The sequence below is a fragment of the Bos indicus genome, chromosome 7 (genome assembly GCF_029378745.1).
Source record: "Bos indicus isolate NIAB-ARS_2022 breed Sahiwal x Tharparkar chromosome 7, NIAB-ARS_B.indTharparkar_mat_pri_1.0, whole genome shotgun sequence".
NCBI classification, from domain to species: Eukaryota; Metazoa; Chordata; class Mammalia; order Artiodactyla; family Bovidae; genus Bos; species Bos indicus.
In genome coordinates this window covers 52167565-52180981 of record NC_091766.1, presented here as the reverse complement: position 1 = coordinate 52180981, position 13417 = coordinate 52167565, and the positions used below count along the sequence as shown (strand labels likewise).

Sequence of the window (13417 nt, the reverse complement as noted above, 5' to 3'; positions counted from 1 at the left end):
AACTTACCGGTGTCAGGGTCTCAGGATGTGTAGCCAAGTCATTCCCACTATGAAGTGGAATTAGGGCCCCAGGAGAATCACCACACACTATGTCTTGAGGGGGATGCAAAGGCTCACTACATCTTAGAAAATTAAACTCTGTCTTTCCAGTATGGGCAACACACAGATTGTACGAATAAGGTAAAGTTCCTTCACTGTAGTTGGGAGGAACCACGGGTCCAGACTTGACACAGAGACCAGGCTTAAAGCAGCCCCAAGCAGCAGGGCTGGAGGAGCGTCGCAGGTGTAGGGCGACCGCCAGAATCACCGCCAGGAGGAAGAGCACCGAGATCAAGGCCAAGGCCACCACCAGGTAAAACTGCAGCTCAGCTTGGGGGTCAGAGGGCGAGGGCCGGTCACTGAGGTCCGGCAGCGCCTCCTGCAGGCTGTCGGCGAAAACCAGGAGCAGCGTGGCGGTGGCCGAGAGGGGCGGCTGTCCCCCATCGCGCACAGCGACCAGCAGGCGCTGGCGGGCCGCGTCCCTGTCGCCCAAAGCCCTCGCCGTGCGCACCTCGCCTGTGTGCAGCCCCACGCTGAACAGTCCGGGCTCGCTGGCCTGCAGCACGTGGTAGGACAGCCAGGCGTTGTGTCCAGAGTCTGCGTCCACCGCCACCACCTTGGTGACTAGGTAGCCGGGCTGCGCGGCGCGGGGCACCGTGTCGAAGAGCGCCGAGCCGTCGGGCCCCAGCGCCGGGTACAGCACCCTGGGCGCGTTGTCGTTGCGGTCGCCCACTAGCACGAGCAGGCTCACGTTGGAGCTGAGCGCTGGCGAGCCGTGGTCGCGGGCCTGCAGCATCAGTTCGAAAGCGCGTAGCTGCTCGTGGTCGAAGGCGCGCTGTGCGAACACCACGCCGCTCTGCGGGTTCACGGACACGTAGGACGACAGCGCGCGTGGCTCCAGGTCGCTGGCCACGATGGAGTAGGAGACGTAGCCATTGGGTCCTAGGTCAGGGTCGGAGGCGCTGACTTGCGCGATGGAAGCTCCAGGCGGGTTATTTTCTCCCACGTGGACGATGTAGGAGGCCTGGTGGAAAACCGGAGCGTTGTCGTTGATGTCCGTGATGCATAGGGTAATGGTAGTGCTGGAGGAGAGAGGAGGCTTGCCCCGGTCAGTGGCTGTGATGGTGACGTTGTATTCCAGAGTCTGCTCTCGGTCTAGATCCCCATCTGTCACCAGCTTGTAGTAATTATTAGAAGAAGAATAAATCTTGAAAGGAACATCTCTTCCTACATGACAGGTGACTTCTCCATTTCCTCCAGAATCCCGGTCCCGTGTTTTGAAAAGGGCAACAACCATTCCTGGTAGAGAACCCTCCAAAATCTGATCAGAGAGAGAAGTAATGATTATTTCCGGGATGTTGTCGTTTTCATCGAGGATATCTATGATTACTTTACATTGGGAAGAGAGACCACCTCCGTCCTTTGCTTCCACTTCCATGGTGTATCTTTCTATATCCTCAAAATCCAATGACTGGTTATTCTTAATCATGCCTGTTTTCTCATCCAATGAGAACTTGTGTCTTGTACTCTGAGCAGTGCTCCTGAAGTAGTAGTTTATTTCAGCATTGGCCCCCTCATCCTGGTCAGTGGCTGTCACCAGCAACACGGAGGACCCGGGGGGTAGATTTTCACTAACGCTAAGTCTATATTCATCTTGGCTGAACACCGGGGGGTTATCATTGGTGTCCTTGACAGAGATTTCTATTTGAGCGGTGGCACTTCGTGCAGGGTCCCCTCCATCCAAGGCAGTCAATATCAAACTATGGGATCGCTGCTCTTCTCGGTCTAGGGGTTTCTCCAAGGATAATTCTGGGTATCTGCCACCGTCAGAATTAACTCTAACCATTAATGAGAAATAAGGGTTAGGATTTATCTGATAATCTTTAATTGAGTTCATGTTTATATCGGGGTCAGTGGCAGGGTCCAGGGATATTCGTGCACCTGCGGATACAGATTCAAAAATGTCTAAATGTATTTCCTTTTTATCGAATTGAGGAGCATGGTCATTAATATCCTCAACAACCACAATGATATGAAAAATATTTAAAGGATTTTCCACCACAGCTTCCAACTGCAATTCACAGCTTCTTCTCTCTTTGCATATCTGCTCACGGTCTATTCGGTCCTTCACAAGTAAGTCCCCGCTCTCCGCGTCTACGTTGAAGAGCAGCTTCTCCGCGCTAACTCGCAGCTTTCGAGCCGACACATCCAGGACACTGAGCCCTAGATCCCTGGCGAGATTCCCTACCACGGAGCCCTTGGCCAGCTCCTCGGGAATCGAGTAGCGGATCTGCTCGCAGAGCGCGGGGTAGAACAAAGGCAGCAGGAAGAGAAACAGTACCTGCCTCCGGTCAGCCAGGCGTGTCTGCGTGCAGCTCCCTCCCATTGCGCGCTTTAGTTCTCGCTGGGTCCCAATCTTTCCGAAAAGCCAAAGAAACTGCAGTTCACGGCATCAGTAGAAAAACTTTCTGCCCAGGACAGGCAGAGCTGGGAATCCGTTTGTGCTGGGCACAGAGGAGCCTGGGTGTGTGAGCGGGCTTCCTTCTATCGGTAGCTGCGCTGGAAATCCCAGCCTGGAGGCTGAGGAATCTCGGGTATCAGCGCTAGCCCTGCACTGGCCGACAGCGGCGCCCAGAGGCCTCGTGTGGGATCGCAGTCTCATATTGTCGTCTTGAGACAGTTTCTCTTCAGAATGTGTTGTTTTTCAGACGGTAGGTTGTGTCCAACTCTTTGCGACCCCATGGACTGTAGCCCGCCAGGATCTTCTATCCATGTTTTTTTTCCAAGCAAGAATACTGGAGTAGGTTGCTATGTCCTTCTCCGGGGAATCTTCCTGGACCAGGGATCGAATTGGTGTCTCCTGCATTGGCAGGCAAATTCTTTACCACTGAGCCACCAAGGAAGCTCAGAATATATATCTATCTATAGATATATAGTTATGTAATTGCCCAAGTTTAGTAAAGTATATGGGCAGTGTCTTTATACTTAGTTTTTCAAGAAGTTTATTGTGGAAAATTTCAAACTTATAAAAGAAGTTAGGGAGCATTATTATTGAACCTTCATTTACCCCTCACCCAATTGCAAAGATGGTCAACACAAGGTATTCTTTACTACATATTTCATTACCTCATTGTTTTGAAGATATCCAAGATATTTTAATTAACTCTTCTTTAAAGACAAGACATTAATATGGGGAAGAATTTTATCCTTAAGCCTATTATATAAACTGTTTACAATGCAAAAGTCCTGCCTGATTTAACAAAACAAGAATTCAGCATTTTCCACAGTCTGCCCAATCATCCATCCAAAGAGCCTTATGGACTGTTTTTAAAGACAAGTCACCTTTTATGGCAGAGAATAGTAGTCACCTACCATGATATACAGTCTTCATAAATATTTCTGTTATTACTTTTTCCACATTAACACATATTTTAGTATTTATGTATACCAAGTACTAAAGGTTACTCCCCAAGACAGAAACTTTAAATGATAGCTTTCCTATTGCATGGTTAAAAATATGACCCTGAGCAATGCATTGTCTTTCCTACTTGCTTAGGAATAAAGAGTATTTGAAATAATTAAAACATCTGTATGACGGACAGACATGTTTAGCCCTTATGTTCAGCATGTTTAAAATAGAATTTTGAGTCAATTTCAAATATTATTTTCAAAGTCTCCTGCAATGTCATTTATTACTTGAAATCACATTGTGTTAAAAATCACATTACATAATAATAATTATTTTCTTTATATCTAAAAGCCAGTGAAATATTCTTAGAACCTCCCTAGTAATTCCTGAGAATATTTTCCTAAAGCATCTCCCATATCCAAATTTATTTCTAGCCTCAAAAGTTGGAGTATTGGGTCATAAGTAACACTTGAAGAATAATTTTTACTTCCCATGTTTTGTCTTCTCATAGGGTCCAGTCTAAGAAACTGCTCTTCAGCAAATATAAACTATAGGAGAGTTTCAAACTATTAATAATTATAGTATTAAGAGGATGAGAACCAATGGTGTTAAAATTTTTCACTGAAATTAAATGTCTATTGTTTATAAAGAGCATTTTTTTCACCATTAAAAGAATAAAACATACTGTATGAGGATATGGAACTAATAACTGAAGCTTGAATCATCCTCAGAAATGATCTCTAAATGCAAACAACGTCTACAAACATGTGACCTGAAACACATCACCTCTAAGGGGTGTTGTCTGGTCATAGAAACAGAAGAGAAGCACTGAATTTGAGCTTTCACTTAGTTCTCCAAATAGAATGTATTTCTTATTAATTTACCCTTACAAAAATAGCATCAGCTATAGACATGTTTTTAGAGTAAGAATTTCACAATGCAGCCATTGCAGACAACAAAAATAATAAATTTCAGGAATAGAAACCCGTCCTAAGAATTAGTAGTGAACTGTGGTCACTACTCAAGCAACCTTAGCCAAAGAGCCATGCCCAGTGCCTGATGATGAGGGCTGTCCCAAGAGGGTTTCCACTGACCCTAGGTTAATTATTATGAAAAAGCAAAGATTGTTTCAACGATGTAACCAATAAATGCCTCCTATATTGTTGTTCAGTCGCTAAGTCGCGTCTGACTCTTACAGATGTTAGAGCAAAAAATCAGGCTTAGTGAAAATTTAAATGTATGGTGAGAAATATGTTAACATCAACTTACCTTAAATGAAAGCACTTAAAGAGAAAACCAATTTTTTTTTTAAAGTAAAGAAAAAGTCGAACTCACTGGAACGAAAGGGCTGTCTTCTACAGGAAACCTGGAATCATCTGAAACGCACAAAGGCTCGCTTTTCTCACAGCTTTCCTGACTGATGAGCGTGTCCGCGTAATTCGGCTGCGGGAAGATCATGTGACTCCTCCTTGAGTCCGCGGTGAGCGAGACCTCGTGCGAATAGGTCTGCAGGAAAGCCCGAACCCCATCCACGCCCACAAACTGAGACGCCGGCACGCCAGCCAACCCACTGCCCGAAGCCTGGAGCAGACGCGACATGTGCCAGTGCCTCAGCCTAAGCGCCAGTAGCACAATGACAAAGGCGAGGAAGACACAGGAGACCGCGGCCACCGCCACCACCAGGTAGAGTGTGAGGTCGGAGTCCTCGGGGTTGGCAGGAGAGTCAAGGTTGCCTAGATCAGCCAGGACATCGGGGATGCTGTCGGCCACAGCCACCGTGAACGTGACGGTGGTAGAGAGAGGGGGCTGGCCGTGGTCCTGGACTGCCACCACCAGGCTCTGCTTGATCGCATCTCTGTCTAGCAGGGCCCGCGCTGTGCGCACCTCGCCCGTGTGCAGCCCCACAGAAAAGAGTCCTGGCTCACTGGCCTTGAGCAGGCGGTAGGACAGCCAGGCATTCTGGCCTGAGTCTCTGTCCACTGCCACCACCTTGGTAATCAGGTATCCTGGCTCTGCAGAGCGGGGTGCGAGTTCCACCCCCGTGGAGCCATCAGTGGGGAGGGCAGGATACAGGATTTCTGGCACGTTGTCGTTCTGGTCCAGCACAAATATGCTCAGTGACACGTTGCTGCTGAGTGGTGGGTCCCCACTGTCGCTTGCCCTCACCTGCATTTGAAGATCTCGAAACTGCTCATAGTCAAAGGAGCGCAGTGCGAAGAGCACACCAGTGTCCGAGTTGATAGAAACATAGGAGGAGAGAGGCGCCCCTTGGATGGTGTCTTCCTCTAGCGAGTAAATAACTCGAGCATTCTCGTTGCTGTCTGGGTCATGGGCTGTCACAGAGAAGATGGAGGTGCCTCTAAGATTGTTCTCTGGGAGGTAGACAGAGTAGGAAGTTTGAGAGAAGGAGGGTGGATTGTCGTTGATGTCAACCACGTGCAGGGTGATGTGAATTTCCGTGGACTGAGGTGGTGTTCCTCTATCTGTTGCAGTCACTGTGATGTTATATTCTGAGGTTTTTTCTCTGTCAAGATTTTGGACTATCAGCAATCTATAATAGTCTTCTACTGATTTTTCTAACTGAAAAGGTAGAATCTCCTCGATGGAACAGACAACTTGGCCATTCTTACCAGAGTCTCGGTCGTGAGCATTGAAAAGAACGATTATTGTTCCTTGAGGAGCATCTTCCCTCACTGGACTAAATAACGATGTAATGGTCACTTCAGGTCTATTATCATTGATATCTTCTACTGAAATGAGTACTTTGGTCCGATCCTTCAATGCCCCACCATCTTCTGCCTGTATTTCCATCTCATAAAACGCACATTCTTCATAATCTAAACTCTTCGTTGTTGATATTTCGCCAGTATTTTCATTCAGCTGGAATAACGGAGATTGTTTTTCACTAATTTTCCAGAATTTATAAGCCACTTCCCCGTTGGTTCCTTCATCCGGGTCGCTAGCGCTTACGGTAAGCAGCCGGGTCCCCGGGGGCACGTTCTCTGGGACTTTCACTCGGTAAATCGGTTGAGCAAAAACCGGGGCATTGTCGTTTGTATCCAACACTGTCACTCGGATGTGCACTGTGCTGGAGCGACGCGGTTCGCCTCCATCCGTGGCGATGAGGACCAGGTAGTGAGCAGCCTCCTCCTCGCGGTCCAGGGCGCGCTCCAGCACCAGCTCTGGGCTTACAGCTCCGTCGTCTCCAGTTTGCACGTCCAGGGAGAAGTGGTTATTGGGGCTGAGCTGGTAGCTCTGCAGGGAATTCAAGCCCACATCCGGGTCCACAGCCTCTGGCAATGGATAACGTGTTCCGGGCAGAGCAATTTCGTTAATTTTTACTTCCAGATTTTCGACCTGGAATTTCGGGTTATTATCGTTGATATCAGTGACTTCTATTTCTATTCCGTGAAGCTGCACCCTGTCTTCAACCAGGACTTTAAAGTTCACCAGACACCGCGCGCTCTGAGCGCAGAGCTCCTCCCGGTCTATCCTGCCCGCGGTGACCAAGCTGCCGCTTCGTGGATTTAGAGCAAAGAGCTGCGTCCTACCTCTGGAGACGATGCGGACGCCCCGCTCTGCCAGCTCGCGGAGCTCCAGCCCCAGGTCCTTGGAGATATTCCCCACGATGTAGCCTGTTTCTGTCTCTTCAGGTATCGAGTAGCGGATCTGGCTCGCCCCCGTCTCCCACAGCCTCCCCAGGAAAAGGCACAACAGGAACAGTCTTCTGTGGTGCAGGCGATTCCTTGGAGCGGCCATTGTTGCTTCACTAAAGGTTTTTTCTTCGGAATACTTGCTGTGAATGCTGATTCCTTAGCTTCTGTTTTCCTCCTGCAAATTATGGCGATCTTTTTTCTCAGGAGAAACCCGTAGTGCCCCAAGTTCAGAGGCTGAGTTACTCTGCAGCCCCGGAGTCTGTTTGTGGGATCCGAGCGGCTTTGTGGAGTTGCAGACTCTAATACTGGGACCGAAAGCCGACTGAGCTTTTCTTAGAGTTGGTGAACAGCGGCGCTCAGAGTCCTAAGCCGTTACTACACCCACTGAGATGTGAAATATTTTTGCTATAGATGACTGACAAAACACTACTCTCTTACCATTATGATTTTAGATTTCTCTGTGTCGTGCATTTATATTTCAAAAGCAATGACCACTTGTGGATATTTTAGTTGGAAGTGAAATGACATGAAATTTCTATTAAATGTCATTAATATCAGACAACCTTACTATCATTTTTATAGCGTTTTGCTCTTTCTAGATATGTAAATTATTCAAATTTCATTTTTATAATGTTTCAACTGTTTTCTATAGGTCGTTAATTTCTGAAGTGATTAAAATGTGCAATCCTCTTTGGAAATATATCCATATTTTTCTTATTTTATATGTACATTTATATTTACATAATTATATTGAATGAATATATAGATTACTCAATTTGAAGCTGTTTTATAAGACATTAACTTTCATGGTGAGATTCTTGGGGTAAAGTTTCCTTAAGATTTTGTTTACAAAATTTAATTACATAATGATACTAGATTTTCTCATCTAATATTGCTAAACTTTAAGTAGGTTGGGATTTTAAAAATTTACATAGTTATGGTTGTTAAACTTTTAAGCTATTTTAATTTTTAAAATATTTAGTTTTCTATGTGAATTCATAGTGCATGCACAGCCTACAGCATTTGGAAGATTCAAATAACATACACTGAAAAGTAAGTTTCCATTTCAGTTTTTTCATCAAGAAATTAGCAATATTAATATAATCTTAAACTTCCTATTATAAGGGTCATCTAAACTCAAGTAATAATTTGAGGTAAAAAAACCCACAAGATGTAGAACAAATTATGTACCACAATAAGAAATTTCTTTCAGCAATTTGTAAAGAAATTATTTACTGAAGCAGTTCCTAACAGAAAACAAGCAAAAGACAGATGCTTATGTAATGACATCTTTTATGTGCTTGAAATTAGTAGATTTTTGCCTTAAAAGTAATTCAGAATTCTCCTTCCCTCCTACAGATAGAAGGATGTCACTAGTCACTAATGTTTAGGGCTCCAAGTAATAAGACAAATACAGTGACTTTCCTCTCTTTCTGCTTCAAAAAAATAGGTCAGGTGTGAGAGCAAGTGATAGAGGGAGCAGCATTTCCTTTTCTCTTATCAAGTGTCTCCTTCTGTTAACTATAAAGAAGAGGATTTTGCATTCAAGGAAATTTGAAGGAACTTAGATAATGACTTGGATTTTCTGATGAGTTCACTGAGTCTTTCTCACACAATATACCACACTGTATTTTTTTCTTTAAATATTAAGGACTTCAAAGACTCACAGATATGTAGATTTAAGGAACTAGACATGAGGAATAAATATAAAAAAGAGATGTAAACTACCAGTGAAATCAGTGAAGGAAGATACCTAGTAGTAGCTTTTTTGCTGTAAATAATGAAGTGACTACCTACTTTAAATTTAATGTTTACTTATATATAACAAACATCTAAATATGTTAAATGAAGAATAAAAAAGCAATGGGTAAATTTCATTAGATTAGAAAAGAGATAAGAAATTGGCAAAAAGACTTTTGTTGTGAAGCATAGAGCATACTCTCTCAACTTGGTAAATCTTAACTGGGTAAGATATTATGTCACATATCTATTCTTAATTCACCATTCCCCTTGAAGGCTGGATATACAGCTTTCGGATGAGCTCTAATTATTCCTAAGCAAATCGTTAGACTTAAAAAATGCAATATATTTTCATGTGAATAAAAAATTGCAAAGATGATGAAAAAGAGTAGATACTTAAATGGAACTCACCGCCATTAGAGTTTCGGGATGGGAAGTCGACTCACTGGAATTACAGAGTGGAAATAAGGCCCCAGACGAATCACCACAAAGTATATCTTGTCCTGAACTCAACTGCTCACTACATTTTAGAAAATTAAACTCTGTCTTTCCAGTATGGGCAACACACAGATTGTACGAATAAGGTAAAGTTCCTTCACTGTAGTTGGGAGGAACCACGGGTCCAGACTTGACACAGAGACCAGGCTTAAAGCAGCCCCAAGCAGCAGGGCTGGAGGAGCGTCGCAGGTGTAGGGCGACCGCCAGAATCACCGCCAGGAGGAAGAGCACCGAGATCAAGGCCAAGGCCACCACCAGGTAAAACTGCAGCTCGGCCTGGGGGTCAGACGGCGCGGGCCGGTCACTGAGGTCCGGCAGCGCCTCCTGCAGGCTGTCGGCGAAAACCAGGAGCAGCGTGGCGGTGGCCGAGAGGGGCGGCTGTCCCCCATCGCGCACAGCGACCAGCAGGCGCTGGCGGGCCGCGTCCCTGTCGCCCAAGGCCCTCGCCGTGCGCACCTCGCCCGTGCGCAGCCCCACGCTGAACAGTCCGGGCTCGCTGGCCTGCAGCACGTGGTAGGACAGCCAGGCGTTGTGTCCAGAGTCTGCGTCCACCGCCACCACCTTGGTGACTAGGTAGCCGGGCTGCGCGGCGCGCGGCACCGTGTCGAAGAGCGCCGAGCCATCGTGCCCCAGCGCCGGGTACAGCACCCTGGGCGCGTTGTCGTTGTGGTCGCCCACCAGCACGCGCAGGCTCACGTTGGAGCTGAGCGCTGGCGAGCCGTGGTCGCGGGCCTGCAGCGTCAGTTCGAAAGCGCGTAGCTGCTCGTGGTCGAAGGCGCGCTGTGCGAACACCACGCCGCTCTGCGGGTTCACGGACACGTAGGACGACAGCGCGCGTGGCTCCAGGTCGCTGGCCACGATGGAGTAGGAGACGTGGCCGTTGGGCCCTAAGTCAGGGTCAGAGGCCCTGACTTGTTCGATGGAAGCTCCAGGCGGGTTGTTTTCTGCTACGTGGACGACGTAGGAGGCCTGGTGGAAAACCGGAGCATTGTCGTTGACATCAGTAATATGCAAGGTAACACTTGTATGGGTGCAGAGAGGCGGCTTGCCCTTGTCAGTGGCCACGATGGTGACATTGTACTCCGGGATCTGCTCTCGGTCCAGGGTCCCGGCTGTTACCAACTTGTATGAATTTTTGGAGGAAGAGATTATCTGAAAAGGTACTTCACCCTCTAATCGACAATTAACCTCCCCATTCTCCCCAGAATCTCTGTCATGTATTTTGATCAAAGCAATCAGAGTTCCCGGCACTGCGTTTTCCAGAATCATTTCGACTAGAGAATGGAATGTAATATCTGGTCTGTTGTCATTTTCATCTTGAATGCTAATTTCAACTGTACACTGTGCAACCAGTCCTCCGCCATCCCTCCCTTCCACCACGATGGAATATTCTTTGATTTCTTCGAAATCCAGTGTTTTTAGAGTTGTAATTTCCCCACTCTTTGAATTCAGACCGAAGACTTGCCCGGACCTGTAGAAGGAATAAGCAATTTCTGAGTTGACGCCCTCGTCCTGATCGGTGGCTGACACCTGCAACACAGTGGTGCCTGGGGGCACGTTTTCTCCAAGGTTGACTCGGTATACGTCCTGGGTAAATACCGGGGGGTTATCATTGGCATCAGTGACCTGGATCTGGAGCTCAATAGTGCCACTTAGGGGTGGATCGCCACCGTCTGAGGCAGTCAGTACTAAACGATGGTAACTCTGTTGTTCCCGGTCTAAGGGTTTCTCCAATACCAGTTCCGGGAATTTACTACCATCTTGTTTTTCCTTATTTATCAACGAGAAACTAGGGCTAAGAGAAAGTTTATAAGTCTGCAGAGAGTTTAAGCCAATATCTGCATCTTCCGCGACTTCTAATATAAATCGCGTGCCTGGCGGCGTAGACTCACTTATTTGCAGCTCAAAGGAATTTTGCGAGAATTTTGGAGTGTGGTCATTAACATCCTCGATCTCTACATTCACGTGATAAAAGTTCAATGGATTTTCAGCAACAACCTCAAATTCCAGAGCACAAGCTGACTTCTTCCCGCATATCTGCTCCCGGTCTAGCCTGCTGCTCACAAGTAACTCCCCGCTCTCCGCGCTCACAGCGAAGTAAGGCTTCTCCGAACTGACGCGCAGTTTTCGAGTCGGTAACTCGTGGACACTGAGTCTCAGGTCCTTGGCGAGATTCCCCACCACCGAGCCCTCGGGCATCTCCTCGGGAATCCTGTAGTGGATCTGCTCAGAGAGCGCCAGGCAGAACAAAGACAGCAGGAACGGAAAGAGCACTGGCCGCCTCTCAGCCCAGCCGCTCTTCCCAGCGCCGCTCCCCATCCCTCTTGCCCGCCCCCCCTACCCCCCGTCTTAGTTTGCTCACCGGCCTGGAGATGCCGGATTACAACTAATGTCTATGTTGCAGTCGTCCGGAGCTCCCAGCAGCTTTATGAGGGTCAGGCAGGGTTTCTTCTCTAGAGAAGTAAACGTTGGAAAGGCTTACGCTAGCGAGTCTGAGACAGGGAACGTGAGCTGCGGCTGCGCGAGGACGTCCCCTGTACCAAGTTCTCCACTTTGGCCAACAGCGGCGCCCAGAGTCCGCACTGGTAAACTACAGCCCCTGCAGCTTCAGTTTAAAATTTAACAAGCCATATTTTTACGTTAATATATTTAATATTTTAAATCATCAAGGCTTATTTAAAGTCTTGTTTCTAAATTGTTAGAAATATCATTCATGTTGGGTTTGTTTACAAAGTTAATATATATTGGTCCATTTATTTCACCATTCTGCAAACATACACTGAACTTTTGCTTTGTGCTAAGCACTGTCCTTGTCAGTGGCAATAGAACAATGAAAAAGACACAGGTCTTGCCCTCAGAGAGTTTGTTGTCTACCAATTCCATGAATCATTTCTGTTTATTAGCTATGATATATAAAAAATTTTAAAGCTTCTTTCGTTGATTCCTAGTTTACCCCACATGTCTACACAATCAGTGCTACTTCATGTCACATATATTAGAGAACATCAATACTAGTGCAAATTATTTTGTAAAGTTGTGTAATTTTGCACCAATCCTTAAAACATCTCTGATATCAACACTCTCTTTACAAAATAATTTCTTTTTACTCTAACTCAAGAAGTATTCATTCAAAGAAACTGTCCCTATGATGTAGCCAGAGATTATTTGGTGTACCTTCTACTTCATTTCTCAGAATTAACTGGCTCATGTCATACCCAACATCTTATATAAATTCACCCTTAAAATGTATTGAAATACTTGTCTGTCCGTCAATACAAAGTCACAAAGGGATATTCTAGTAGAATGCATTACTTCCTTATCTATGTATACATTTTATACTGAATTGGAGGAACTGAGTTCATGGTAAATTTATTTACATAAATTCACTGAATATAGTGACATTTGTTCTCATTATTTTACTCCATTGGTTATTATTATTATTATTATTGCAATTAGTGAATGCTTTCAGCAAGAGTACTGGGGCAACTTTCCATTCACTTTTTAAATTTGCAAAGTGTCAACAAAATAGTCTCCGTAAGTGACTGTACACCTAAACACTACAGAATATAAAGCTAATTCCTACCATTATCTGTGGATTGGAGGAGAAACAGCACAATCCCTCAGAAATGTCTTTTTAGTTGATAACAAATAATTCATTGTACTTTCCACTCTCATCTGATGACAAATCAACCATTAGTTTTATTTAAATGCTATAACAAGGGATGCAAAAGTCCAAATGGAATCATTTTTAATGGAACCAATTGGTTTGTTTAGAATTTGTGTACATGTAACTTCTTTTCTTAAAACTAACACTCTCAAACTCTAACCTTGAGAACACAGCACATTTCACATGACTGTACAGTCAAAACAGCTCACTGGAATTCTAATAAAATGTGTTCTTCTGCATTTTACAGAGGTAACTTTCAACAATTTTAAGATGACATTTTATTTCAAATTTGATGGGGAGGGCAATGGCCATTTTAGGCTTTAGATGCCATGTTTCCATTGGTATGAGTCCTGGGTGACCACTGACACACAACATTTGGGAACCAATCTTACCTACCACCACCCTTTA

At 45.6% G+C, this 13417-nt stretch overlaps 1 protein-coding gene across 15 annotated transcripts in view; it reads right to left on the bottom strand.

Annotated features, from left to right (window-relative positions):
* Positions 1-13417, bottom strand: part of LOC109562134 (protocadherin gamma-C4) — a 186171-nt gene that overhangs the window by 107543 nt on the left and 65211 nt on the right. Inside the window, exon 1 of one of the 15 annotated variants that reach the window (XM_019965092.2) lies at positions 9256-11675. The exons of 12 other annotated variants lie outside the window; for them this stretch is intronic. In XM_019965092.2, coding sequence (XP_019820651.2) covers positions 9256-11661 — 2406 coding nt within the window. In that variant the 5' untranslated portion in view covers positions 11662-11675. 2 more of the 15 variants (XM_019965100.2, XM_070792076.1) reach the window with 2 other exon arrangements.